The 27389-nt window shown below is 45.8% G+C and overlaps 1 protein-coding gene across 3 annotated transcripts in view; it reads right to left on the reverse strand.

The window, feature by feature from the left end:
* Nucleotides 1–27389, reverse strand: part of kif23 (kinesin family member 23) — a 40851-nt gene that overhangs the window by 4924 nt on the left and 8538 nt on the right. Inside the window, exons 7-19 of one of the 3 annotated variants that reach the window (XM_036961375.1) lie at nt 26590–26760; nt 24046–24093; nt 23575–23687; nt 22240–22361; nt 20508–20610; nt 20165–20244; nt 17184–17303; nt 16302–16461; nt 14057–14221; nt 13413–13579; nt 9364–9537; nt 4391–4591; nt 1684–1920 (exon numbers count right to left, since the gene is read on the reverse strand). In XM_036961375.1, the coding sequence (XP_036817270.1) occupies nt 1684–1920; nt 4391–4591; nt 9364–9537; nt 13413–13579; nt 14057–14221; nt 16302–16461; nt 17184–17303; nt 20165–20244; nt 20508–20610; nt 22240–22361; nt 23575–23687; nt 24046–24093; nt 26590–26760 (1861 nt within the window). Of the gene's footprint in view, nt 1–1683; nt 1921–2151; nt 4202–4252; nt 4592–9363; nt 9538–13412; nt 13580–14056; nt 14222–16301; nt 16462–17183; nt 17304–20164; nt 20245–20507; nt 20611–22239; nt 22362–23574; nt 23688–24045; nt 24094–26589; nt 26761–27389 lie in introns of those variants that run through there. The other 2 variants (XR_005039328.1, XM_036961383.1) reach the window with 2 other exon arrangements.

A 27389-nucleotide genomic window follows, 5' to 3' on the forward strand; every position in this document is an offset into this window, starting at 1 on the left:
CACCAAGGTAACCTGTAAATTATTACCACCCGGTAACGCTTACACATGTAGCCCTGAAATTATTTATTTGAAAGGCTGACATGGCTCACATCAAATCCATCATCCCAGACACCCTCGGCCCACTCCAATTCGTATACCGCCCCAACAGATCCACAGATGACGCAATCTCTAATGCACTCCACACTGCCCTCTCCCACCTGGACAAGAGGAACACCGACGTGAGAACGCTGATCATTGACTACAGCTCAGCATTCAACACTACAGTGTCCTCAAAGCTCATCACTAAGCTAAGGACCCTGGGACTGAACAGTTCCCTCTGCAACTGGATCCTGGACTTCCTGACGAGCCACCCCCAGGTCCCGAGTGTAGGCAACACATCCGCCATGATGACCCTCAACACGTGGGCCACTCGGGTGTGTGCTCAGTCCCCTCCTGTACTCCCTGTTCACCCACAACTGCGTGGCCGTGGACAACTCCAACAACATTATTAAGTTTGCTGGTCCGATCGACGACGAGAGCCTATAGGGAGGTCGTCAGACAACTAGCTGGTTGTCGCCCCCGTGAGCACAGACATTACACGGAACGCCCCAGTGAGCACAGACATTACACGGTGTCATTGAACCTGCTCCTGTTCTGCTAAAAGTATAAAACCCACTTCCGACAAAATGTACAATAGACCAGAAAACATGGAAGCTGTCGCTACATGTTGAAATGGGAACGTGGAGATCATTCCCACGTTGAAAATGGCTAAGAAATCTACAAACTAAAATAACAATTATTCAGACTGCAGCTGTTTTAATTCTATAGTCTGGTAAACACAACCGGTTGAACGACCGAATGGTACTCTGACGTATCCATTGTAACAATCTACAACTGCTTAATCAATTCTGTGATTGATTAGTTAGTAAATAAATAACTAAGCCAGTTTGTATATCGCTGATTCATGATGTTAGGGTTGGTGCAGATCTCCAAGGGTTTGCAACATTCAGGAATGCGACTGATGAGGTCATAACACATTAATAGAAGACTGTAATCGATAAGTTAATTTGGGAAATAAACTATAAACATTTTCCTGTGGTGCCCCAACTTCCTAGTTAAAGTTACATGATTAGTTTAATCACGTAAGGAATAATTACACAGAGAATTGATTTGATAACAGTCTTCACATGTAATGACAGCAAACACTACGACTCCCGGCACACATGTCAGCAAATAAACAGCGTGTCTAAATGAACAGATTTCAAGGTTTACAATGGACAACTGATATTCCCACGGTCATTAAGGTCATTGACAAAATATTCTGTCATCGTTGCCAGCCACCTAAAAGAAAATTACATCAAATTCAAGCTAGCAATGATCAAATTGGCAGAACAAAATTTGGGTGAAGGAATAGCCAGGCAATCTGGGATCGATCCAAAAGTTAGAACGGCGAAGTCAAAAAGTAGAAAAAAAATCAGAAGAGGGCGAGACTGCAAGGTGGGGGGGTGTGGGGTTTAGTAAGGAAATAGAAGCCCAGCCCAAATAGAAGCCCGGCCCAAATAGAAGCCCGGCCCAAGTAGAAGCCCCTCTCTAATAAGCGCTGGTTGTGTTCAGTGATTAAAGCAAATAAACAGCCAGGCTATTCATTGAAATTTGACAGTAGATCAATTCAGAGAGATTTCTGCAAGTCTGGCTGGTACATACCTTAATGAGTTTGGTCTGTATCTCTCCATCAGAGGCCACGTCTTGGTGAGTGAGCATGTACTTGTCACATTTGGCTAGGGCCTTCTCGCTGGGGGCCGAGACCTTAATGGCGTTGGAACCCAGGATGGGCTGCATCACCGTGTCCAGCTCCACGTTAGACGACGGCTTGTGGTCCACCCACCTCTCCCCGCCCGCAGAGTGGGAGCGCCTGTGGACTGCACGCACCGGGGGACCCGTCTGGTCGTCGACGGGAACGAAGCAGAGTGAAAGTCAGAGAATCATGTGTTGCTAACAATAAAACCATTCCTGGAGTTAGTGACAATAATAGATCAACTCTACAGGAAGTACAATCTAGCCAACCAAACAAAACAACTCAATCTGATTCAATCAGGGATCAGTCATCATGGTGGTAGAAAACGACAAACATGGCTTGGTAGTGGACATGTTGTTTTAGAAGAACCAATCCTGTTAAGTTAGAAAATCATTTTATTTCAGTCTAAAGTGTAAACAAGAACATAGTACCAGTTATATAGAGGGAGTGTTTATAAAAACATTAGCCCACAAACCTAAAGGTCAGCTGATGAGCTGGTTGGAGGAATCTACTTTACCTGCAGCTCTGCTACCTACCAGATGACCTTACCACCTTAGTCTGATGAGACTCACTGACCCTGTATGCTCCTTCCTGTTCCTCTAGGTCTAGATCACAGGTCTGGTCAGGAACCTCTCTCTCTTCCTCTCTTTCTCTGGCCCTCTCCCAACACCTGCCTCTCCTCCTGCTAAGGCTGCTGGGTAGACCCTGGGTCTGAGCTAGGGTTCTAGTCTTAGGGGTCCCGTACTGGGCCGGGTCAGCATGTCTGTCCTGAGGGACTCTCTGCTCCCACTCTGAGATGCAGGAGGTGACAGAGAGGGAACTGGTGCCGGTGCTAGCGCTCTGAGGAGGGGAGGTGGGGTGGGAGCCTGGCCACTGTCTGACCTGCTGGGGATGGGGAGGGGCGTACACTGGGTCTAGGGCCTGGCTGGACCTGGAGTGGACGGGCTGCAGGGCAGAGTACAGAGTATGGTGGTGGTGCAGATAGACAAGTCAACCAGCTAGTTGGGATACATAGCATCCATCCATTACATACCATTCATCCCATACATGGCTGGCTGCACACACTAACAAACACACACAGGCTGCATGAACACCAGATAGACAACACACAATTACATAAATGTTACATTCAATCAAAGTCTGACAAAGTATGGGATAGAAAGGTGGATTTCAGTTAAACCTTCTACAAAAAGGTCAGGGTCAGTAAATTCAACTCATTAAGTCCACATTGTAACACGCAAAATAACAAACAGATGTGTTTTCACATCATGATTAACCAGACCTGCCAGTCAGTCAGATGTGTTTTCACATCATGATTAACCAGACCTGCCAGTCAGTCAGATGTGTTTTCACATCATGATTAACCAGACCTGCCAGTCAGTCAGATGTGTTTTCACATCATGATTAACCAGACCTGCCAGTCAGTCAGATGTGTTTTCACATCATGATTAACCAGACCTGCCAGTCAGTCAGATGTGTTTTCACATCATGATTAACAGACCTGCCAGTCAGTCAGTCAGTCAGATGTGTTTTCACATCATGATTAACCAGACCTGCCAGTCAGTCAGATGTGTTTTCACATCATGATTAACCAGACCTGCCAGTCAGTCAGATGTGTTTTCACATCATGATTAACCAGACCTGCCAGTCAGTCAGATGTGTTTTCACATCATGATTAACCAGACCTGCCAGTCAGTCAGATGTGTTTTCACATCATGATTAACCAGACCTGCCAGTCAGTCAGATGTGTTTTCACATCATGATTAACCAGACCTGCCAGTCAGTCAGATGTGTTTTCACATCATGATTAACCAGACCTGCCAGTCAGTCAGATGTGTTTTCACATCATGATTAACCAGACCTGCCAGTCAGTCAGTCAGATGTGTTTTCACATCATGATTAACAGACCTGCCAGTCAGTCAGATGTGTTTTCACATCATGATTAACAGACCTGCCAGTCAGTCAGTCAGTCAGATGTGTTTTCACATCATGATTAACCAGACCTGCCAGTCAGTCAGTCAGATGTGTTTTCACATCATGATTAACCAGACCTGCCAGTCAGTCAGATGTGTTTTCACATCATGATTAACAGACCTGCCAGTCAGTCAGTCAGATGTGTTTTCACATCATGATTAACCAGACCTGCCAGTCAGTCAGTCAGATGTGTTTTCACATCATGATTAACCAGACCTGCCAGTCAGTCAGTCAGATGTGTTTTCACATCATGATTAACCAGACCTGCCAGTCAGTCAGTCAGATGTGTTTTCACATCATGATTAACCAGACCTGCCAGTCAGTCAGATGTGTTTTCACATCATGATTAACAGACCTGCCAGTCAGTCAGTCAGATGTGTTTTCACATCATGATTAACAGACCTGCCAGTCAGTCAGTCAGTCAGATGTGTTTTCACATCATGATTAACAGACCTGCCAGTCAGTCAGTCAGTCAGATGTGTTTTCACATCATGATTAACAGACCTGCCAGTCAACAGAGGCTGGTCAACCTGTTAGCAGTAAAGGGGGAAACAGTAGTTTGATTAGGAAAGGAAAACACTTCAGTAGGGTATATTAGCTGGATGAGTCAGTGCCCTAGAAGCGCATGTCGTGGTAACGTACGGGAACGGGCGACGGCGAGGCCGATCTCTTGGCGGGAACGCGGTCCCTCTCCCGGGAGGGGCGCTGGGGCTTGTCGGGGGCGGGGCGCAAGTCTGAGGGGGTCTTGCTCTCCGTCACGATGGCCTTCAACTGCTTCAGCTTCTCGTCTTTCACCCACAGCTTGTTCTGCATCTCCAGCTGCTTGGCGCACACACGACGCTCCTGGAAACACACCAGAACCAGGGTTAACACAACACGTGCCCAGATGGTTGTCAGTTAAAAACCAAGAACTCAGGACACGTGTTAATGCGAGAGCTTAATGGAGTAAGTTCACTAACGAGTAGGAAAACAGATGTAAAGATCAAGCACCCTGATGAAGTCTAGTCTACGTTTCTTGTGTTCTTCAAAGTGCTTGCCACCAGCTGTTAGCCAGCTGCTCTGACCAACTAGAGTGAAGTTTAAACACAGAATCCAACTCTGTTTATTTTTAATTAAATTGGAGCCACCCTGCTTCATTTAAAAAAAAATTAAAAAGCCTCACGCCGCGGTTGGCCTTAGTGCTGGGACTGTATTTCCAGACCCGAGTGCACACCATCTGTGCATATACAAGCTAGCTATGACTGAAGATGGGAGCCAGTTAAACTCCACAAAAGCCAAGAAATGTGAGAACTCTAAATGTTTGTTTTAGTGTAACTTGCCGCCTTCCATTGTGAAAAATGTAAAAGACATTTGTGACTTATTAACAGGTGGGATGATTTGGCCTCACTTGGAAGAACAAGGAGCTCCAGGAACGACCGGCCTTACTGAAGGATGCTACCCAATAGGAGGCATTTGATAGCGCCACCCTAAACGACCAGGCCAAGCACCAATTAGACGGGGTTCCTCAGCTATAGTGGCAGGGGAGGGAGTGCTTAGGGTGGGGCCTTCACACGCGCTACCCCTCATCCAGCGGAGCATCGTTGGAGGAAGGTTCCCACGGTAACTCACAGCGGTTACTCACAGCGGTTACTCACAGCGGTTACTCACAGCGGTTACTAACGATTCCATCAGACGCGGATCTGCGGCTGTTTAACCACTTCCAGCCGCCCCCACCCCCCCTCCCATTTGACAACTTCCACCATTGTGGTAAACTCCATGGTGGAGGGAATTACATATACCGTTGGAAGTATGTGGTCCCACTAAAGTCCTCCGTCACCCCGGTGCCCGAGTCCGGAACATGTGATCGGGTTGAGAGATGCTTTGGCCTCCTGGGAACTGATTTGTATTCAGTTAGCACAGTATGTATTAATTCATCTGACCTCATTTTAGAAGTGATGTTCCCTACCCTGACAGTATGTCGGAAGTTTACCTTAGCCAAATATGAGATATTGAGTCCAAATTGTGCAACCCTACATCACATCTCAGCTACAGGCCCTAAACAATCTCAGACTTGGCATATTGATTATTAGATCTCTGTCCGAACGCGGTACTTCTAAATGAACGTATCACTGACAGTATATCTAACAGACAGTGCAATCGGAAAGTAAACCAGACCCCTTCCCTTCTTCCACAATTAGTTACGTTACAGCTTTACTCTAAAATTGATTAAATAATCCCCCCCCCCTTCAATCGACACACACCAACCCATAATGACAAAGGCAAAACAGGTTTAGAAATGTAAGTAACTTATTTACATATGTATTCAGCCCCTTCAGTCACTAGCCGGCTATCCTCCGGTACTGCTGCCCTATGTAGATGGTCATGGAACACTGGTCACAACCGTCTACAGACTAAGCCCCGTCTACACTGGGGGAGGGGGGTCTCCATATAGACTTCCATTCATTTTTCAACCGGGGGACCTTCAGACGAGTCTTGTGAGGCCTGTGGGTGTGCGTGAGTCTAACATTTCCATAGAGGGTCATATTATTGTGTAGCCCAAACTGTTCGGATACTACAGACAGAAGTTTGTAGATCGGCTAGCCCCCTAGAGTCGATTTATGTTAGTGGTTGGATACTGTACATATGTACTGTGCATTCAGAAAGTTCAGACCTCTTTTCCAAATGTTGTTCCGTAACAGCCTTGTTATTTTCCCTCAGTCTACACACAATATCCCATAATGACAAAGCAAAAACTACATCTGAACCTTAGAACTGCCATTTTACATTAGTATTCAGACTCTTTACTCAGTACTTTGTTGAAGCACCTTTGGCAGCAATTACAGGCCTGAGTCTTCTTGGGTATGATGCTACAAGCTTGGCACACCTGTATTTTGGGAGTTTCTCCCATTCTTCTTTTCAGATCCTCTCAAGCTCTGTCAGGTTGGATGGGGAGCGTTGCTGCACAGCTATTTTCAGGTCTCTCCAGAGATGTTAGATCAGGTTCAAGTCCAGGCTCTGGCTGGGCCACTCAAGGACATTGAGACTTGTCCCGAAGCCACTCCGTTGTCTTGGTTGTGTGCTTAGGGTCATTGTCCTATTGAAAGGTAAACCGTCGCCCCAGTCTGAGGTCCTGAGAGCTCTGGAGCAAGTTTTCATCAAGGATCTCTGTACTTTGCTCCATTCGTCTTTCCCTGAAATCCTGACTAGTCTCCCAGTCGCTGCCACTGAAAAACATCCCCACAGTATGATGCCGCCACCACCATGCTTCAACTTAGGGAGGGTGCCAGGTTTCCTCCAGACGTGACGCTTGGCATTCAGGCCAAGGAATTCAGTCTTGGTTTCATCAGACCAGAGAATCTTGTTTCTCATGGTCTGAGAGTCCTTTAGGTGTTTTTTGGCAAACTCCAAGCGGGATGTCATTTACCTTTTACTGAGGAGTGGCTTCCATCTGACCACTCTACCATAAAGGCCTGATTGGTGGAGTGCTGCAGAGATGGTTGTCCTTCTGGAAGGTTCTCCCATCTCCACAGAGGAACTCTGGAGCTCTGTCAGTGACCATCGAGTTGTTGGTCACCTCCCTGACCAAGGCCCTTCTCCCCCGATTGCTCAGTTTGGCTGGACAGCCAGCTCTAGGAAGAGTCTTGGTGGTTCCAAACTTCTTCCATTTAAGAATGATGGAGGCCATTGTGTTCTTGGGGATCTTCAATGCCGCAGAAATGTTTTGGTACCCTTCCCTAGATCTGTGCCTCAACACAATACTGTCTCAGAGCTCTACCGACACTTCCTTCCACCTCATGGTTTGGTTTTTGCTCTGACTTGTACTGTCAACTGTGGGACCTTATATAGACAGGTGTTTGCCTTTCCAAATCATGTCAAATCAATTGAATTTATCACAGGTGGACTCCAATCAAGTCCACCTGTGATGGAAACAGGATGCACCGGAACTCAAATTTCAAATCTTATAGCAAAGGGTCTGAATACTAATGTAAATTAGGCTGTTTATTTTAAATTCAGTTCTGCCCCCACATTTTCTATAGGTTTGAGGTCAGGGCTTTGTGATGGACACTCAAGTACCTTGACTTTGTTGTCCTTAAGCCATTTTTCCACAACTTTGGAAGCATGCTTGGGGTCATTGTCCATTTGGAAGGCCCATTTGCAAAGTTTTAACTTCCTGACTGATGTCTTGAGATGTTGCTTCAATATGTCCACATCATTTTTCTCCCTCATGATGCCATCTATTTTGTGAAGTGCACCAGTCCCTCCTACAGCAAAGCACCCTCACAACATGATGCTGCCACCCCCGTGCTTCACGGTTGGGATGGTGTTCTTCGGCTTGCAAGCCTCCCCCTTTTTCCTCCAAACATAACGATGGTCATTATGGCCAAACAGTTCTATTTTGTTTCATCAGACCAGAGAACATTTCTCCAAAAAGTACGATCTTTGTCCCCATGTGCAGTGGCAAACCGTAGTCTGGCTTTTTTATGGCGGTTCTGGAGCAGTGGCTTCTTCCTTGCTGACCTTTCAGGTTATGTCGATATAGGACTCGTTTTACTGTGGATATAGATACTTTTGTACCCGTTTCCTCCAGCATCTTCACAAGGTCCTTTGCTGTTGTTCTGGGATTGATTTGCACTTTTCGCACCAAAGTACGTTCATCTCTAGGAGACAGAACATATGTGTGTGTATAAATTAGCAAACATGTCATTATGGGGTATTGTGTGTAGATTGATGAGGAACATTATTTAATCCATTTTAGAATAAGGCTGTAACGTGACAGAATGTGGAAAGAGTCGAGGGGCCTGGATACTTCCCGAATGCAGTGTATGCAGGAATCTCTTTGCCGATTTACAACTTAAGCTTAATATGGGCAAAACTAAATACATTGTTTTTAAAGTTTGGTAAGAATGTTCCAGATTAACTGCATGTTCCGTCATTAGATGGTTCTCCAATGGAACGTGTTCCTGCAGATAAATACTGAGGCATTTGGATTTATATGGGTTGACGTTTATAAAACATAGAGATGATCTGGTTAAGATAAGATTTAAAGTTGCCTTTTTCTACAGAAACAGATGGTGTCTTTCTCTGAGCAGTAGGAGGCAGGTTATTCAGTCAACCTTTTTATCTGTTGTTGTTTATGGTGATATTATTTATCAAAGTGCAGCTGCTAAAACTCTTAAACCTTTGGCTGCCATCTACCATAGTGCCCTTCGTTTTGTTACAGGCCAGTTTTGATCCTGATCACTGTATCCTGTCTGAAAGGTTTGGCTGGACTTGGATAAAGCCTGTAGATCTCTCAATTTTTGTTTACAAGGCCCGTCTTTGATGGGACAGTAGGAGGCACTCTTTCCTCTAGTCTAAAAAAAAAATATCCCAAAGCCCCAGGACAGAGATCCCCCCCCCTCCTGCTGCGGCACAGAGAGATACCCTCCTCCTCCTGCAGAGACACCCCCCCCCCTCCTGCTGCGGCACAGAGATAGACCCTCCTCCTCTAGGCTACTCACACACTCCTTCTCCCACTTGTGCTTGGTGTCCTGGACCACAGAGAGACCCTCCTCCTCTAGGCTACTCACACACTCTTTCTCCCACTTGTGCTTGGTGTCCTGGACCACAGAGAGACCCTCCTCTAGGCTACTCACACACTCCTTCTCCCACTTGTTCTTGGTGTCCTGGACCATGCCCTGCATGCGTTGCTCCATGCGTCTCTTCTCCGTCTGCTCTCTCTGCAGACGCTGCTCTCTGCTCTCCAGCTCCTGCTGCAGCGTACGCTTGTCATCCTCATAGATGTTGGTGGTCTTCTGCAGGATCTCAATCTGACGGAGAGAGAGAGAGAGAGATGTTAAGTGACAGTACATGGCACTACAGACCAGGAAATACCTGACTGGTACACTAGGGCTGACCCCATTTAGTCGACTGGGTCGATTGTTTGGTCGACAAAGATATTAACTGCATCGTGTGAATTGTTTGCGTTTGAGTGTCAATCAATTCTCCATTACATCACCAGCAGTACATTATCTTTTAATTCCTAATATTGATTTGGTTATGGTAATTTATGTTAATGCATTCAATATATTATTATTTCAGCCATCATGCATACATTTATTTTGTCCCCCCCACACCAAACGCAATCACGACACGCAGGTTAAAATATCAAAAACAAACTCTGAACCAATTGCATTAATTTGGGGACAAGTCGAAAAGCATTGAACATGTATGGCAATTTAGCTACCTAGCTTGCTATTGCAAGCTAATTTGTCCTGGGATATAAACATTGAGTTGTTATTTTACCTGAAATGCACAAGGTCCTCTACTCTGACAATTAATCCACACATAAAACGGTCAACCGACTTGTTTCTAGTCATCTCTCCTCCTTCCAGGCTTTTTAATCTTTGAACTTATATGGTGATTGGCATCTAAACTTTAATTGTATTACCACGACAACCAGCAACAGTTCATCTTTCAAATCACCCACGTGGGTATAACCAAATGAGGAGATGGCACGTGGGTACCTGCTTCTATAAACCAATGAGGAGATGGGAGAGGCAGGACTTGCAGCTCGATCTGCGTCAGAAATAGGAGTGACTTCTATTTTAGCCCTTGGCGTAGCAGACGGTCGTTGGCGCGCGCGGGCAGTGTGGGTGCAATAATTGAATAACATGGACACGCGACGTGTCTGGTCAGCATGTTACTGTTCTCATTGTCAGAGTGGACACCGGTTTGGCGATCTGCAAACAACAAGCTACACTTGTGAGAAACAAGTTTTGGTTTATTTCATTCCATCTTCAAGTTGTCAATTTAGTCCTGGTCTTGAGAGCTCGTCAATGTTGAGTAAGGATGTGCACCCGATTACACATAGAAGTAGGCCAATAGACTACCTGAACTGCGGGCAAATGTGGGCATATCAATGTGCCCATTTGGGGATCTGATAGCATTTCTGAATGGCTTAATGCTGCCACCACCACCATCTCAAAGTAATGTTTTCAGCTCAAAACAGCAAGTAAACAAAGTCTGTTTTTACATCTATTGAAAATGACAATAGTTCTTCAATGTATTAGAAAAATCTTTCAAGCCCTCTTCCTTTCAATAACCACTCAATGTGAAAGGGAATGCATGTTAGGGGCAACTTCATGAAATAGGCCTGTCTACCTCATTACATCTTATTCCTTGCGCAAATAGCCTACAGCTGTGTGTCCCGAGCTGCAGTGGTGGGGTAAACTCAGTTTGTCATGGTAAAAAGTGCCCCAGGCTCTGCATCGAAATGGCCGTCTGCCTGTCACCTACCTGCCTGCCTGGTACACTCAATATGTCCGCCTGTCACCTACCTGCCTGCCTGGTACACTCAATATGTCCGCCTGTCACCTACCTGCCTTTGGAACTTGTTCTCCGTCATACCTTGTAGTGAATGGTGAAGGCCAGCAGTGTATTGGGTACTATTTCATTGTGTTTACCTTGTAGTGAATGGTGAAGGCCAGCAGTATATTGGGTACTATTTCATTGTGTTTACCTTGTAGTGAATGGTGAAGGCCAGCAGTATATTGGGTACTATTTCATTGTGTTTACCTTGTAGTGAATGGTGAAGGCCAGCAGTGTATTGGGTACTATTTCATTGTGTTTACCTTGTAGTGAATGGTGAAGGCCAGCAGTATATTGGGTACTATTTCATTGTGTTTACCTTGTAGTGAATGGTGAAGGCCAGCAGTGTATTGGGTACTATTTCATTGTGTTTACCTTGTAGTGAATGGTGAAGGCCAGCAGTATATTGGGTACTATTTCATTGTGTTTACCTTGTAGTGAATGGTGAAGGCCAGCAGTGTATTGGGTACTATTTCATTGTGTTTACCTTGTAGTGAATGGTGAAGGCCAGCAGTATATTGGGTACTATTTCATTGTGTTTACCTTGTAGTGAATGGTGAAGGCCAGCAGTGTATTGGGTACTATTTCATTGTGTTTACCTTGTAGTGAATGGTGAAGGCCAGCAGTGTATTGGGTACTATTTCATTGTGTTTACCTTGTAGTGAATGGTGAAGGCCAGCAGTGTATTGGGTACTATTTCATTGTGTTTACCTTGTAGTGAATGGTGAAGGCCAGCAGTGTATTGGGTACTATTTCATTGTGTTTACCTTGTAGTGAATGGTGAAGGCCAGCAGTGTATTGGGTACTATTTCATTGTGTTTACCTTGTAGTGAATGGTGAAGGCCAGCAGTATATTGGGTACTATTTCATTGTGTTTACCTTGTAGTGAATGGTGAAGGCCAGCAGTGTATTGGGTACTATTTCATTGTGTTTACCTTGTAGTGAATGGTGAAGGCCAGCAGTGTATTGGGTACTATTTCATTGTGTTTACCTTGTAGTGAATGGTGAAGGCCAGCAGTATATTGGGTACTATTTCATTGTGTTTACCTTGTAGTGAATGGTGAAGGCCAGCAGTGTATTGGGTACTATTTCATTGTGTTTACCTTGTAGTGAATGGTGAAGGCCAGCAGTGTATTGGGTACTATTTCATTGTGTTTACCTTGTAGTGAATGGTGAAGGCCAGCAGTGTATTGGGTACTATTTCATTGTGTTTACCTTGTAGTGAATGGTGAAGGCCAGCAGTGTATTGGGTACTATTTCATTGTGTTTACCTTGTAGTGAATGGTGAAGGCCAGCAGTGTATTGGGTACTATTTCATTGTGTTTACCTTGTAGTGAATGGTGAAGGCCAGCAGTATATTGGGTACTATTTCATTGTGTTTACCTTGTAGTGAATGGTGAAGGCCAGCAGTATATTGGGTACTATTTCATTGTGTTTACCTTGTAGTGAATGGTGAAGGCCAGCAGTGTATTGGGTACTATTTCATTGTGTTTACCTTGTAGTGAATGGTGAAGGCCAGCAGTATATTGGGTACTATTTCATTGTGTTTACCTTGTAGTGAATGGTGAAGGCCAGCAGTGTATTGGGTACTATTTCATTGTGTTTACCTTGTAGTGAATGGTGAAGGCCAGCAGTATATTGGGTACTATTTCATTGTGTTTACCTTGTAGTGAATGGTGAAGGCCAGCAGTGTATTGGGTACTATTTCATTGTGTTTACCTTGTAGTGAATGGTGAAGGCCAGCAGTATATTGGGTACTATTTCATTGTGTTTACCTTGTAGTGAATGGTGAAGGCCAGCAGTGTATTGGGTACTGTTTCATTGTGTTTACCTTGTAGTGAATGGTGAAGGCCAGCAGTGTATTGGGTACTATTTCATTGTGTTTACCTTGTAGTGAATGGTGAAGGCCAGCAGTGTATTGGGTACTATTTCATTGTGTTTACCTTGTAGTGAATGGTGAAGGCCAGCAGTGTATTGGGTACTATTTCATTGTGTTTACCTTGTAGTGAATGGTGAAGGCCAGCAGTATATTGGGTACTATTTCATTGTGTTTACCTTGTAGTGAATGGTGAAGGCCAGCAGTGTATTGGGTACTATTTCATTGTGTTTACCTTGTAGTGAATGGTGAAGGCCAGCAGTGTATTGGGTACTATTTCATTGTGTTTACCTTGTAGTGAATGGTGAAGGCCAGCAGTATATTGGGTACTATTTCATTGTGTTTACCTTGTAGTGAATGGTGAAGGCCAGCAGTGTATTGGGTACTATTTCATTGTGTTTACCTTGTAGTGAATGGTGAAGGCCAGCAGTGTATTGGGTACTATTTCATTGTGTTTACCTTGTACTCCAGCATCTTGGACTTCTTCTCCAGACGGTCTATCTCAGTCTTCTGGCTATGAAGGGTCTTGTCCTTCTCCCCCAGTTGACCTCTCTGGTCCTGGATCAAGTTCTCCTTGGAGACCAGGCTACTGTCCAGCTCCTGGAGCATGGACTTCAACATGTCGGCTGGAGGAGGAAAGGAAAACTAATTAAGACATGATCAAAAAGCCCCATCACAGCTTCACGAGTTTGTGGTCGCCATCCTACCAGCCCCGTTGTACTCCTGGGTCACCATCCTACCAGCCCCGTTGTACTCCTGGGTCACCATCCTACCAGCCCCGTTGTACTCCTGGGTCACCATCCTACCAGCCCCGTTGTACTCCTGGGTCACCATCCTACCAGCCCCGTTGTACTCCTGGGTCACCATCCTACCAGCCCCGTTGTACTCCTGGGTCACCATCCTACCAGCCCCGTTGTACTGCTGGGTCACCATCCTACCAGCCCCGTTGTACTCCTGGGTCACCATCCTACCAGCCCCGTTGTACTCCTGGGTCACCATCCTACCAGCCCCGTTGTACTCCTGGGTCACCATCCTACCAGCCCCGTTGTACTCCTGGGTCACCATCCTACCAGCCCAGTTGTACTCCTGGGTCACCATCTTACCAGCCCTGTTGTACTCCTGGGTCATCATCTGCCTGATCTTGTGTCTCTTCTCCAGCACCTCTATGAGGCGGGGCAGAGTGATGTCATCATGGGGGTCCGTGATCTCGCTGGCAGGCAGAGGGGGAAGGTTCTGGAGCAGTTGGTGCATCACTGACTGGGTGGATTCTAGACCCAGAGGGGAACACAGACCACAGTTCATAAGTACAACCCATTGGATAAGACCGTGGCACCAGCGGCCCATCATTTACACCACCTTCAGATAACACACTCCTACGAGAAACAACATGTAGTGTCTTCAGCAAGTATTCACACCTGGACTTAGTTGGGTTCAACAGTTTGAACATTGAGACATTAAAAGACATGATAGATCAGACGCATAGTATATTAAGGAGTGAAAGAGACTGGGTCTCTGTAGAAAGACAGATAGCTGTGGAATGTGTTGGGTGGACAAGAGGAGAGCAACGTCTTGATACAGGTGGACATCTGTGGATTAGGTGAAGGAGGGGTTGAGGTCAGGACAGACATGTGTTGATACAGGGGAGACAGGTGGACATCTGTGGATTAGGTGAAAGAGGGGTTGAGATCAGGAGGTGAGGACAGAGTCATCAGGAAGTAATAAACATTTGGTATCCTTTTACTCTCTTCCTGTGAAACCATAAGATGCAACCATTGGGAAGAAGGAGGGTCTTAAGTGGGATATATATCAGAACCTTTGGGAAGAATAAAACTTGGTTAAAGCTTCTCTAGTGTCCGTGAGTGATTTACTCTGAAAAATAAGAACCGAACAACTACTTACACATTGTTGTTACAGCCTGAATTTAACATGGTCACTGGCCGACACACAATACTCCATAATGTCAAAGTGGAATAATGTTTTCCCCAGAAAATGATGTCTTCGGTCAATAAGTATTCAACTCCTTTGTTATGGCAAGCCTTAATATGTGCTTAAGTCACATAATAAGTTGCATGGACTCACTGTGTGCAATAAGTGTTCAACATGATTTTTGAACGTCTACCTCATCTCTGTACCCCACACATACAGATAATTGTAATTCAAAGACCAGGGAGGTTTTCCACTGCCTTGTAAAGAAGGGCACCTATTGGTAGATGGGTAAAAAAAAATAAAAGCAGACACTGAATATCCCTTTGAGCATGGTGACGTTATTAATTACACTTTGGATGGTGTATCAATACACCCAGTCACCACAAAGATACAGGCGTCCTTCCTAACTCAGTTACTGGAGAGGAAGGAAACTCCTTGGGGATTTCCCCATGAAACCAATGGTGACTTTAAAAACAGTCAGAGTTGAATGGCTGTGATAGTAGAGGATGGATCAACAACATTGTAGTGACTCCGTAACCTAATTGACAGAGTGAAAAGAAGAAAAACATGCGTCAGGCACTAAAGTAATACGGCAACAAAATGTGGCAAAGAAAATAACCTTTTGTCCTCAATACAAAGTGTTCTGTTTGGGGCAAATCCAATACATTACTGAGAACCACTCTCCATATTTTCAAACAGTTGTGGCTGCATCATGTTATGGGTATGCTTGTAATAATTAAGGACTAGGGGGTTTTTCAGGATTAAAAAGAAACGGAATGGAATGGAGCTAAGCACAGACAAAATCCTAGAGGACAACCTGGTTCAGCCTGCTTTCCACCAGACAATGGGAGATCAAATCTCCGTTCAGCAGGACAATAACCTAAAACACAAGGCCAAACCTACCCTGGAGTTGCTTACCAAGACAGTTACTGTCCTCCAGTGGCCAAGTTGAAAATCTATGGTAAGACTTGAAAATGGTCATCTAGCAATGATCAAGAACCAAATTTGACAGAGTTTAAATAATTTTGAAAAGAATAATGGGCAAATATTGTACAATCCAGGTGTGCAAAGCACTGAGACTCACCCAGAAAGACACAAATCACTGCCAAAGGTGATTCTAACATGTATTGACTCAGAGGTGTGAATACTTGTGAAAATTAGATATGTATTTTATTTTCAATACATTTATAAAAATATGTTATAATTTTGTCGTTATGGGGTAGTGTGTGTAGACGGGTGAGAAAAACAATTGAATCCATTTTGAATTCAGGCTGTAACAAATCGTGGAATTAGTCAAGGGGTAGGAATGCTTTCTGAAGGCACTGTATACCCCCACTGTACCGTGAGTGACTTTGAATAAAAGCTTCTGGCAAGTGGCATGCTATATATTATTACTCAAAGTGCAACAGTCATCCTCTCTACCTGTATTGACAGGACCTCCTCGTTCCTCCAGGCGTCGCGACAACTCGTCTTTGAAGGCTTGGTTTTTCTGCCGGCGCCCAGCAGCTAAGCCACAGATGGGCCTGTCCACGGGCCTGGCTACCTCCACCTCCTGGGTCATCTCAGCAAAACGCATCACCAGCTGCAGAACACACAGATCAGACAGATCACCAGCTGCAGAAACACACAGACAGAGACCTCCAGCTGTAGAAACACACACAGGCCAGACAGACCCCCAGCTGTAGAAACAAACACAGGCCAGACAGACCCCCAGCAGTAGAAACACACAGGTCAGACAGACCCCCAGCAGTAGAAACAGACCCCCAGCAGTAGAAACACACACAGATCAGACAGACCCCCAGCAGTAGAAACACACAGATCAGACAGACCCCCAGCAGTAGAAACACACAGATCAGACAGACCCCCAGCAGTAGAAACACACACAGATCAGACAGACCCCCAGCAGTAGAAACACACAGGTCAGACAGACCCCCAGCAGTAGAAACAGACCCCCAGCAGTAGAAACACACACAGATCAGACAGACCCCCAGCAGTAGAAACACACAGGTCAGACAGACCCCCAGCAGTAGAAACAGACCCCCAGCAGTAGAAACACACACAGATCAGACAGACCCCCAGCAGTAGAAACACACAGATCAGACAGACCCCCAGCTGCAGAAACAAACAGACCACCCATGGACCGGTGTGGCTCAGTAAGTAAAAGCATCGAGCTCAAAGCCAAGTTGCGGGTTCAATCAAGCAGTCATTTTGTCACCATAGAAGAATGTCAGGCCAAAGACACATACATTCCTAAAAACAATAAACGGTGGGAGAATTATTCCACGTAGGGGATAATGGACTCACCATGGTTTCTTCGTAGTCGTCGGCTTTAGGATTGACACATACAACCATCCGTACTTTACCCTCTCCGTCGAAGTAGTTCTTGAACAAGTGAGTCACCTTGGAGTCACGGTATGGAACCATCTGTGTGTAGAAGAGAGAGAAAGACTTCCATTAGGCCTGTTCACGGTGCCTTGTTCTTAGCCCCAGGCTAGACTCGCTCTGGGCTGGATTAGCATGTAGGTTAACCCGGGGCTCAACTTTAAACTTCAGGCCTAACGATTCACACAGACCAACATTCTCTCTGACACGCGACCAATGTTATTACAAGCAATACGACATGTATTAACACAGCTTCTAGCCTAGCATTTGATTTCCAACAGTTGAGGTTTGGATAAACCTTGCTCCCCGCCTGACCTCGGAAAACAAGGTTTAACTTTTGAAATTCAATCTGGCCTGTACAGAGAATGCTGTGTACGTTTCCTGATCCAGGAGAAATCATTCAACATTATCATGGATTTATCAAAGTAAATAAAGAGCTATGAAACTAGACAAATGGAGAGTTTGCTCATAAAGACCCTATTAAATTACTAATTCTATACATTTTGCTGCCCTTCCTACTGTAGACTTTTGTAGCTTCAGACATTAGGCACTGACCTGCATAGCAACCATTTTTTGTTGGGCACTGACCTGCATAGCAACCATTTTTTGTTGGGCACTGACCTGCATAGCAACCATTTTTGTTGGGCACTGACCTGCATAGCAACCATTTTTTGTTGGGCACTGACCTGCGTAGCAACCATTTTTTGGTAGGCACTAACCTGCATAGCAACCATTTTTGGTAGGCACTAACCTGCATAGCAACCATTTTTTGTTGGGCACTAACCTGCATAGCAACCATTTTTGGTAGGCACTAACCTGCATAGCAACCATTTTTGGTTAGGCACTGACCTGCATAGCAACCATTTTTGTTAGGCACTAACCTGCATAGCAACCATTTTTTGTTAGGCACTAACCTGCATAGCAACCATTTTTGTTAGGCACTAACCACGTTTCCATCCACAGTTGAGTGTAAAGTCAAGACAGTTGTGATGGAAACTGGAACAACTTTATAAAGGACAAAAATGTGTTCAACGCGGTGGGACCTCTGTGTCTAAAATTAATTATGCGAGAAATTACAGCGGAAATGATTTTATGCACAAATATTGATATAATAACCATCTTATGGAAGTAAACTGGAGTCCTCCCCCTGATTTAGGAAAGCATGCCGTTTATTAAGCTACAGATGCTAGAAGTGATGAACTTCACAGGGTGGTGGAATTGCACGGTGACGAGCTTCATGCTCCTGTCAATAAATATCCAGGGTCTAATTCTGGTGACATGACGACGGACACTTGACTGCAGTTTGACTAATAAAATAAATATTCTCACTCTCATCCACAATGGCATCATGTAGAATAGTCTACCAGCACTGTATCTTCCAGCTGTTGGCTAGAGAGCATGTCAAGACCAGACTATTTAATGCAACAGTTGTGACTAAACTAACGGTAGAGTTGAAAATGTGATGCAAACGTATGGAACATTTTATGCACTACGTCATCACTGATTGTTATCCTCAAGTACATTTGGTGGGAAAATGGACCCATTTACTTTACGCAGATCCTAGAAAAGTCACAAGAAAACCTGTCACCAAAGTGGATGGAAACCCAGCGAGAGCAACCAAAGATTCTACACAGATTAAAGTAGTTTGGTTTTTGTCCTCGGATGATTTACTATGAATTAAGATACTTATCAACATAATGTGCAGAAGGTATTACAGGCATCACAAGCATATGATGATGCAGCCTGGCCCGTCTACCCTGCCAAATACAGACCCTGTGATGCAGCGTGGCCCGTCTACCCTGCCAAATACAGAACCTGCGATGCAGCGTGGCCCGTCTACCCTGCCAAATACAGACCCTGCGATGCAGCATGGCCCGTCTACCCTGCCAAATACAGACCCTGCGATGCAGCGTGGCCCGTCTACCCTGCCAAATACAGACCCTGCGATGCTGCGTGGCCCGTCTACCCTGCCAAATACAGACCCTGCGATGCAGCGTGGCCCGTCTACCCTGCCAAATACAGACCCTGCGATGCAGCGTGGCCCGTCTACCCTGCCAAATACAGACCCTGCGATGCAGCGTGGCCCGTCTACCCTGCCAAATACAGACCCTGCGATGCAGCGTGGCCCGTCTACCCTGCCAAATACAGACCCTGCGATGCAGCGTGGCCCGTCTACCCTGCCAAATACAGACCCTGCGATGCAGCGTGGCCCGTCTACCCTGCCAAATACAGACCCTGCGATGCAGCGTGGCCCGTCTACCCTGCCAAATACAGACCCTGCGATGCAGCGTGGCCCGTCTACCCTGCCAAATACAGACCCTGCGATGCAGCGTGGCCCGTCTACCCTGCCAAATACAGACCCTGCGATGCAGCGTGGCCCGTCTACCCTGCCAAATACAGACCCTGCGATGCAGCGTGGCCCGTCTACTCTGCCAAATACAGACCCTGCGATGCAGCATGGCCCGTCTACTCTGCCAAATACAGACCCTGCGATGCAGCATGGCCCGTCTACTCTGCCAAATACAGACCCTGCGATGGAGCATGGCCCGTCTACCCTGCCAAATACAGACCCTGCGATGCAGCGTGGCCCGTCTACCCTGCCAAATACAGACCTTGCGATGCAGCGTGGCCCGTCTACCCTGCCAAATACAGACCCTGCGATGCAGCATGGCCCGTCTACTCTGCCAAATACAGACCCTGTGATGCAGCATGGCCCGTCTACTCTGCCAAATACAGACCCTGTGATGCAGCATGGCCATTTACAGAGCGGTACAGCCAGATAATGTGGTGTAGTACAGATACATATCCCCAACTGTACCTAGTTGGCTCCACTGCCTACAGCATCATATACACAAGGATAGTATGGAGTACATAAATGCTCCAGAATGTATTACAGTCCGAACCTTGTTTGTACCACACATTTGATTCTCCCGAAGCACTTCGATACACGTCCTCAAAGTCATGAGTGACTGGTTGATGTTACCTGAAATCAGAAATATACATTTCAACTTACAAGACATAATTCCTGAAGAAAATGTGAGCTTTCTTCAGCAGTCCAAGTAAAGACTGTTTTCTGGTAGTGGGTAACATTTATACTCAGGGTTCTCCCCAAAGAACTCCCTTTGGTTTAATACCATTGAAGGCTCTAGATGGCAGATGCCCCCCATTGTACCCAGGAGCCCCACCTTGTTAAAACCTCCTGGGGAGAACCCTGACATTGTTGAACGGAAAGTGACTAGAACCCACCTGCTTCTCTGAGGCGGTTGCCCTCAGCCCGGGTCCTGCTTGTGCGCTCACTCCCCGCCAAGTCAACCAGGCACAGCTGACTGACGCTCACCTGGTTCTTATCCTGAGCACAAAGTCAAAACATTTATACATATTTACTCTTCAACTAGACAGTTATTTTTAATCCCCCTATAGTCAATGTCCACACCCCCATAGGGGGAAGAAATGATTATGTTTAGGCTAGAGATATGTCGATGTCAGCCTTTCACATCTGCAGTGGAAGGTGGCAAAGCTACAGCAGTGTTTGGCAGACCAGGAGACATGCCGAGTCCCCACACGGAAACGTGACGGGACTCGTCTGAAGTCGGTACGACCGATCTGCCAACAGATCGCTAAATGATCCTGCGTGTGACCATCTTTAAAAATAAATATCCACAGCTTAGCAAGCATGCACGGGAAATACAAAAACGTTCCGCAGATGAGTGATCCAATCAGTGGATTCAGAGGAAATCATTCTTACCCCCTTCCCTAGGCTGTGTATGTTTCTAACAGAAAACAGCATCAGTGTCCCACCCGAGATATGATTGCTCACCTCCAACACTCGAAAGAGCTCTTTGGGGCCTACTTCCCAAGCCGTTTGGCTCAGTTGACATGCTAGTGAGTGAAATCGAACAGCTGATTGGGCTGTCATGTGACCGAATGCTGCAGACAACACATTCCCGGGTCACTAAGGAGGAGTTTTGGGTCCTGAATCAAAAGGGAACACCCTGCCATCTCCCTCTGAGCATTAATGCTGCGTTCAAAACCACTGGGAATCCAGACCTGGGAAATCTTAGACTTCCAACTCCATTAAACTGAGAGTACCCGTCGCCAGCTGACATCGATGTGAGGCTGGATTCAGTGCTCTCGTCTGCATTAAAACCAAAAATCGATCCAGGTTGGATGTGACAGCAGAGATGAGGTGCTCACTGTCGACCACGCCCCCTGACTTTGAGAAGCTCTGATGCAACATGCATCAAGCCACACCTATCTCATTAGTGGTGGTGAGTTGAGAAGTCAATCAAAAATACTGTTCATTTTACAATTGACTGCTATAGCCAAAAAATTAAAAAGTAAACATTGGCTGCTGTTAATTTTTTTCACATGGTTGGGGTCACAGAATTTTCAGATATCAAAATGAGGTCATGGGACAAGAAAGTTTGGGAATGCCTGATGTAAACATTATTAAAGTGACCAGTGTCCAATGATTATGTACATAGCACGGTTCAGTTAACTTTACTCACAGGAACAATGGTTGACATCTTGAAGAAAGTGGGGACAGCAGACTGGGATAGGGAGAGATTGAAACTGCCAGTAAAGACTCCAGCCCGCTGGTCTGCACATGTCGTCTGACCCGGGAGTTAAGATGCTTAAAATGTCTCACCAGTTACCTTTCTGTGGTTAAATGCTGCCATCTATCCAGGGTTTCTGGTTTGGATAGGTTCTAATCATCACAGTAGGAACAACATCCTCTATCCACTTCCTGATGAACCCAGTCACTGTAGGAACAACATCCTCTATCCACTTCCCGACAAACCCAGTCACTGAGTCATTGCATATGTCAATGTTATTTTCAGAGTCAACACAGAACATTTCCCAGGCCACATAAGCACCATCATCTTGAAACATGGATTCCGATTGGTTAAGCAGCGAGATTATCTCATTCTCTGCAATGGAATCAGACAAAAGGGACATTTACTATATATGATATTACCTGTAAGATGTTGTCCCCATCTGCATCTAGAGGGGCCTGGGCCAGTTTGATGATGAAGACACTGTGGGAGCGACTGGACTCTCTGTTGAGCTGAGTGTTGGCTATACGCCTCTTCTTCTGTCCTGTAACATAGACAGTCAGCCTACCATCAATACACCTTTACAACATCACACTGTGGGGGAGACTGGACTGTTGAGCTGAGTGTTGGCTATACAACATCACACTGTGGGGGAGACTGGACTCTGTAGAGCCGAGTGTTGGCTATACAACATCACACTGTGGGGGAGACTGGACTGTTGAGCTGAGTGTTGGCTATACAACATCACACTGTGGGAGAGACTGGACTCTGTAGAGCCGAGTGTTGGCTATACAACATCACACTGTGGGGGAGACTGGACTGTTGAGCTGAGTGTTGGCTATACAACATCACACTGTGGGGGAGACTGGACTGTTGAGCTGAGTGTTGGCTATACAACATCACACTGTGGGGGAGACTGGACTCTGTAGAGCTGAGTGTTGGCTATACAACATCACACTGTGGGGGAGACTGGACTGTTGAGCTGAGTGTTGGCTATACAACATCACACTGTGGGGGAGACTGGACTCTGTAGAGCCGAGTGTTGGCTATACAACATCACACTGTGGGGGAGACTGGACTGTTGAGCTGAGTGTTGGCTATACAACATCACACTGTGTGGGAGACTGGACTCTGTAGAGCTGAGTGTTGGCTATACAACATCACACTGTGTGGGAGACTGGACTCTGTAGAGCTGAGTGTTGGCTATACAACATCACACTGTGGGGGAGACTGGACTCTGTAGAGCTGAGTGTTGGCTATACAACATCACACTGTGGGAGACTGGACTCTGTAGAGCTGAGTGTTGGCTATACAACATCACACTGTGTGGGAGACTAGACTGTTGAGCTGAGTGTTGGCTATACAACATCACACTGTGTGGGAGACTAGACTGTTGAGCTGAGTGTTGGCTATACGCCTCTTCTTCCGACTTATAAACAAGGAACAGGAGATCAAGCTCGACCAAATCACCCAACCAACCTCAATTACCTACTCAAGAACATGATAGGGCCCAGGTCAAACACAGAATGGACGGGCTGTGATAGTATGAAAATGTTGCTTGGTCTCTGGGTGGCTAGGACGAGTAAAGCACTTTAAGAAAACATTATTGCTGTTAAAAAAAATATATATAATAATAATAAGTCTGCATTTACAGACAGACCAATCGCCCCCCAATAACTGTGCAAACGGTGGAAATCGGGCTGCGCCCTTGAATAAAATGTAATTGATTACGTAGTGAAGGTTTGAGACGATCTTACCTCTCCAGAACACTTCAAAGGCCTCTTCTGTAGACTTAACTTCTACCTCGGTGCAGCCGGCCACGTACATGTTGTGGTTCTGGTCCTCTCTTAGGAGCTTAGACTGGGGCGGTCTACAGAGAGACACCGAGTGTCAACTGACTGATAATGAGCTGAGCTAGCCTGGTCCAAGCTGTTTGTGTCGTCTGGCCAACAACAATGGTCATTCGTAACATTCCAAACAGATCTGGAACCAGGCTAATGCCTTGTATTATGATGGCAGCCACAGAAAGCTACAGTCAAGACTAAAGCAACATAGAAAGACAAGCAACATTCCAAACAAAGCAAGAGAGCATTCAACATGATTAAATGAAGCACTTCTGCCACTACAAAGCACAACAGACAATTCCATGAACACTTCCTGGTTGCAACATTCAGTATTAGGGTATATTACACATGTAGCTAAATGAGTATGCTCTATATGTGACATACATGAACTCTTGGTTGGGCTGCCTCTGAGGAGTACCTCCTCCATTCCACCTAACAAAGTAAGGAACACACAAACATTTATCTGACTGCAATAACTACTCTGATATGAAACTATACCTTCCAGTAGCCAGTAGGACCAGGAGATAGCTACTACTCTGATATGAAACTATACCTTCCAGTAGCCAGTAGGACCAGGAGATAGCTACTACTCTGATATGAAACATCACACAGTGCCTTCAGAAAGTGTTCATACCCCTTGACTTATTGCACATTTTGTTGTGCTGTAGCCTGAATTCCAAGTGGATTAAATAATTGTTCTCACCCATCTACACACAATACCCCATAATGACATCATAATAGCCCATAATGACAAAGTGAAAACAAGTTTAGAAATGTTTGCATTATATATATATATATATATATAGAAATCTAATTTGCATAAGTATTCACAGCCGTGTAAATACTTTGTAGAAGCACCTTTGGTGGCGATTACAGCTCCGAGTCGTCTCGGGGCAGGTCTGTATCAGCTCCGAGTCGTCTCGGGGAGGTCTGTAATCAGCTCCGAGTCGTCTCGGGGCAGGTCTGTATCAGCTCCGAGTCGTCTCGGGGCAGGTCTGTATCAGCTCCGAGTCGTCTCGGGGCAGGTCTGTATCAGCTCCGAGTCGTCTCGGGGCAGGTCTGTAATCAGCTCCGAGTCGTCTCGGGGCAGGTCTGTATCAGCTCCGAGTCGTCTCGGGGCAGGTCTGTATCAGCTCCGAGTCGTCTCGGGGCAGGTCTGTATCAGCTCCGAGTCGTCTCGGGGCAGGTCTGTATCAGCTCCGAGTCGTCTCGGGGCAGGTCTGTATCAGCTCCGAGCCGTCTCGGGGCAGGTCTGTATCAGCTCCGAGCCGTCTCGGGGCAGGTCTGTATCAGCTCCGAGCCGTCTCGGGGCAGGTCTGTATCAGCTCCGAGCCGTCTCGGGGCAGGTCTGTATCAGCTCCGAGCCGTCTCGGGGCAGGTCTGTATCAGCTCCGAGCCGTCTCGGGGCAGGTCTGTATCAGCTCCGAGCCGTCTCGCGGAGGTCTGTATCAGCTCCGAGCCGTCTCGGGGCAGGTCTGTATCAGCTCCGAGCCATCTGGATTTGGGGATTTCCTCCCATTATTCCTTGCAGATTTCTCAAGCTCTATTAAGTCAGATGGGAAGCTGTGGTGAACAGCATTCTTCAAGTCTATCCACATATTTTCAATGAGATTCAAGTCTGTTCTTTGGTTGGGCCACTCAAGGACTTTCCAAATTCAATTGATTGGACATGATTTGGAAAGGCACTCACCTGTCTATATAAGGTCCAACAGTTGACAGTGCATATCGGAGGAAAAACCAAGCCATGAGATCGAAGGAATTATCCATAGAGTTCAGAGACTGTGTTGAGGCACAGATCTGGGGACTGATACCAAAACAAGAAGCCGATGATCACTCTGACAAAACTCTGGAGTTCCTCTGTGGAGATAAGAGAATCTTCCAGAAGGACAACCATCTCCGCAGCACACCACCAATCAGGCCTTTATGGTAGTGGCCAGACTGAAGCCACTCCTCAGTAAAAGGTAAATGACGCTTGAGTTTGCCAAAATGCACCTAAAGGACTCTCAGACCATGAGAAACAAGATTCTCTGGTCTGATTATTGAACTCTTCGACATGAATGCCAAATGTCATGTCTGGAGGAAACCAGGCACCACTCATCACCTGGCCAATACCATCCCTACGGTGGAGCATGGTGGTGGCAACATCATGCTGTGGGAATGTTTTTCAGCGGCAGGGACTGGGAGACTAGTCAGGAGAGGGAAAGATGAATGGAGCAAAGTACAGAGATTCTTGATGAAAACCTGCTCCAGAACTCAGGTCCTCAGACTGGGGTGAAGGTTCACCTTTCAACAGGATAACGCAGGTGTGGCTTCGGGACAAGTCTCTAAATGTCCTTGAGTGGCCCAGCCAGAGCCCGGACTTGAACCCGATCTAACGTTGCTGGATAGACCCAAAAATAGCTGTGCAGCGACGCTCCCCATCCAACCTGACAGCTTGAGAAGCTCTGCAGAGAAGAATGGGAGAAATTCCCCAAATACAGGTGTGCCAAGCTTGCAGCGTCATAATCAAGAAGACTCTAGGATGTAATCGCTGCCAAAGGTCCTTCAACAAAGTTCTGAGTAAAGAGTCTGAATACTTATGTCAATGCGATAGCGTTTTTTTATTTAATAAATTAGCAAACATTTCTAAAAACTTGTTTTTGCTTTGTCATTAAGGTGTGTAGATTGATGAGGATTTTAAAAATCCATTTCAGCATAAGGCTGTAATGTAATAAAATGTGGAAAAAGGGAAGGGGTCTGTATACCTTCTAAATGCTCTGTATTTTAGGAATTAGCCTCATCTAGGGTTATGCTGAGAAATTAAAATATACTGGGTTAGGATTTTAATCCATAACTTCACTAGTTATACTTGCCATATCTATAGACTGACCGAAACATGAAAAATAAAAAGCGATATCCATTTCCATCCAGCTGCTGTAACTGTCTTACTTGGGTTTGATGGGGTCGTAGGGGGCTTCTTCCAGCAGATCATAGATGTAGTTGTTGTATATCTCGATGTAGGACACAAACACACTGTAGCTACTGTCCTCGTCCACCCCGTCCGCCCTGCAGGCCTCCTCTGGGTTGATCATGTCTGCAAACTCTGGGTCCAGCCTCTGCCTGGAAACCAGGGGTTGGAACCAAAATTAATTTTGAATCGTTCCGTTCTGAACAAAACCATATTTATTTTTGGTCAACCGTTCCGACCCACAAAATAAAGTTCTGAATCGGGAACAAACACAAAATACCGGGTAATATTGTGCCTTTCTGTTCCATTTTAAACCTCTGAAAGAATCAATTATTCACCTTCAGCTCAACATTAAATGACTTCACCAATCATTGCGGATAGAGCAGCTTGCTATGGCGCGTGCCAAGCTATATTTGTTTACATGGGCGACAGACACGTGTAGGGAGTGAGATGCGACTGACATTTTGCGTGTCGGGAGAGAGCAAGCGAGGGTAGCGGAGGAGGCTTGAAGCACTGGGCATCTTGTTATGATATCATTATCTGAATTAGGTTCACAGAATTATACCTAAGAGGAGCGGCTTCTGTGGAGGAACCGTGAATGTCTGAACTTCCTGGAGTTGACTTAATGATGGACCAGAGCTAGCTAGCTAACAAGCGTGTGTGTGCAGAGCAGCACCAGGATTAAAACACACATCTTAACCTTTTTGTAGTTAATAAATCCAACATGAAACATGATAAATATAATATCCTTAAATAGCGTTGAAAAAGTTATTCCATTCTT

The sequence above is a fragment of the Oncorhynchus mykiss genome, chromosome 2 (assembly GCF_013265735.2).
Source record: "Oncorhynchus mykiss isolate Arlee chromosome 2, USDA_OmykA_1.1, whole genome shotgun sequence".
Taxonomy (NCBI): Eukaryota; Metazoa; Chordata; class Actinopteri; order Salmoniformes; family Salmonidae; genus Oncorhynchus; species Oncorhynchus mykiss.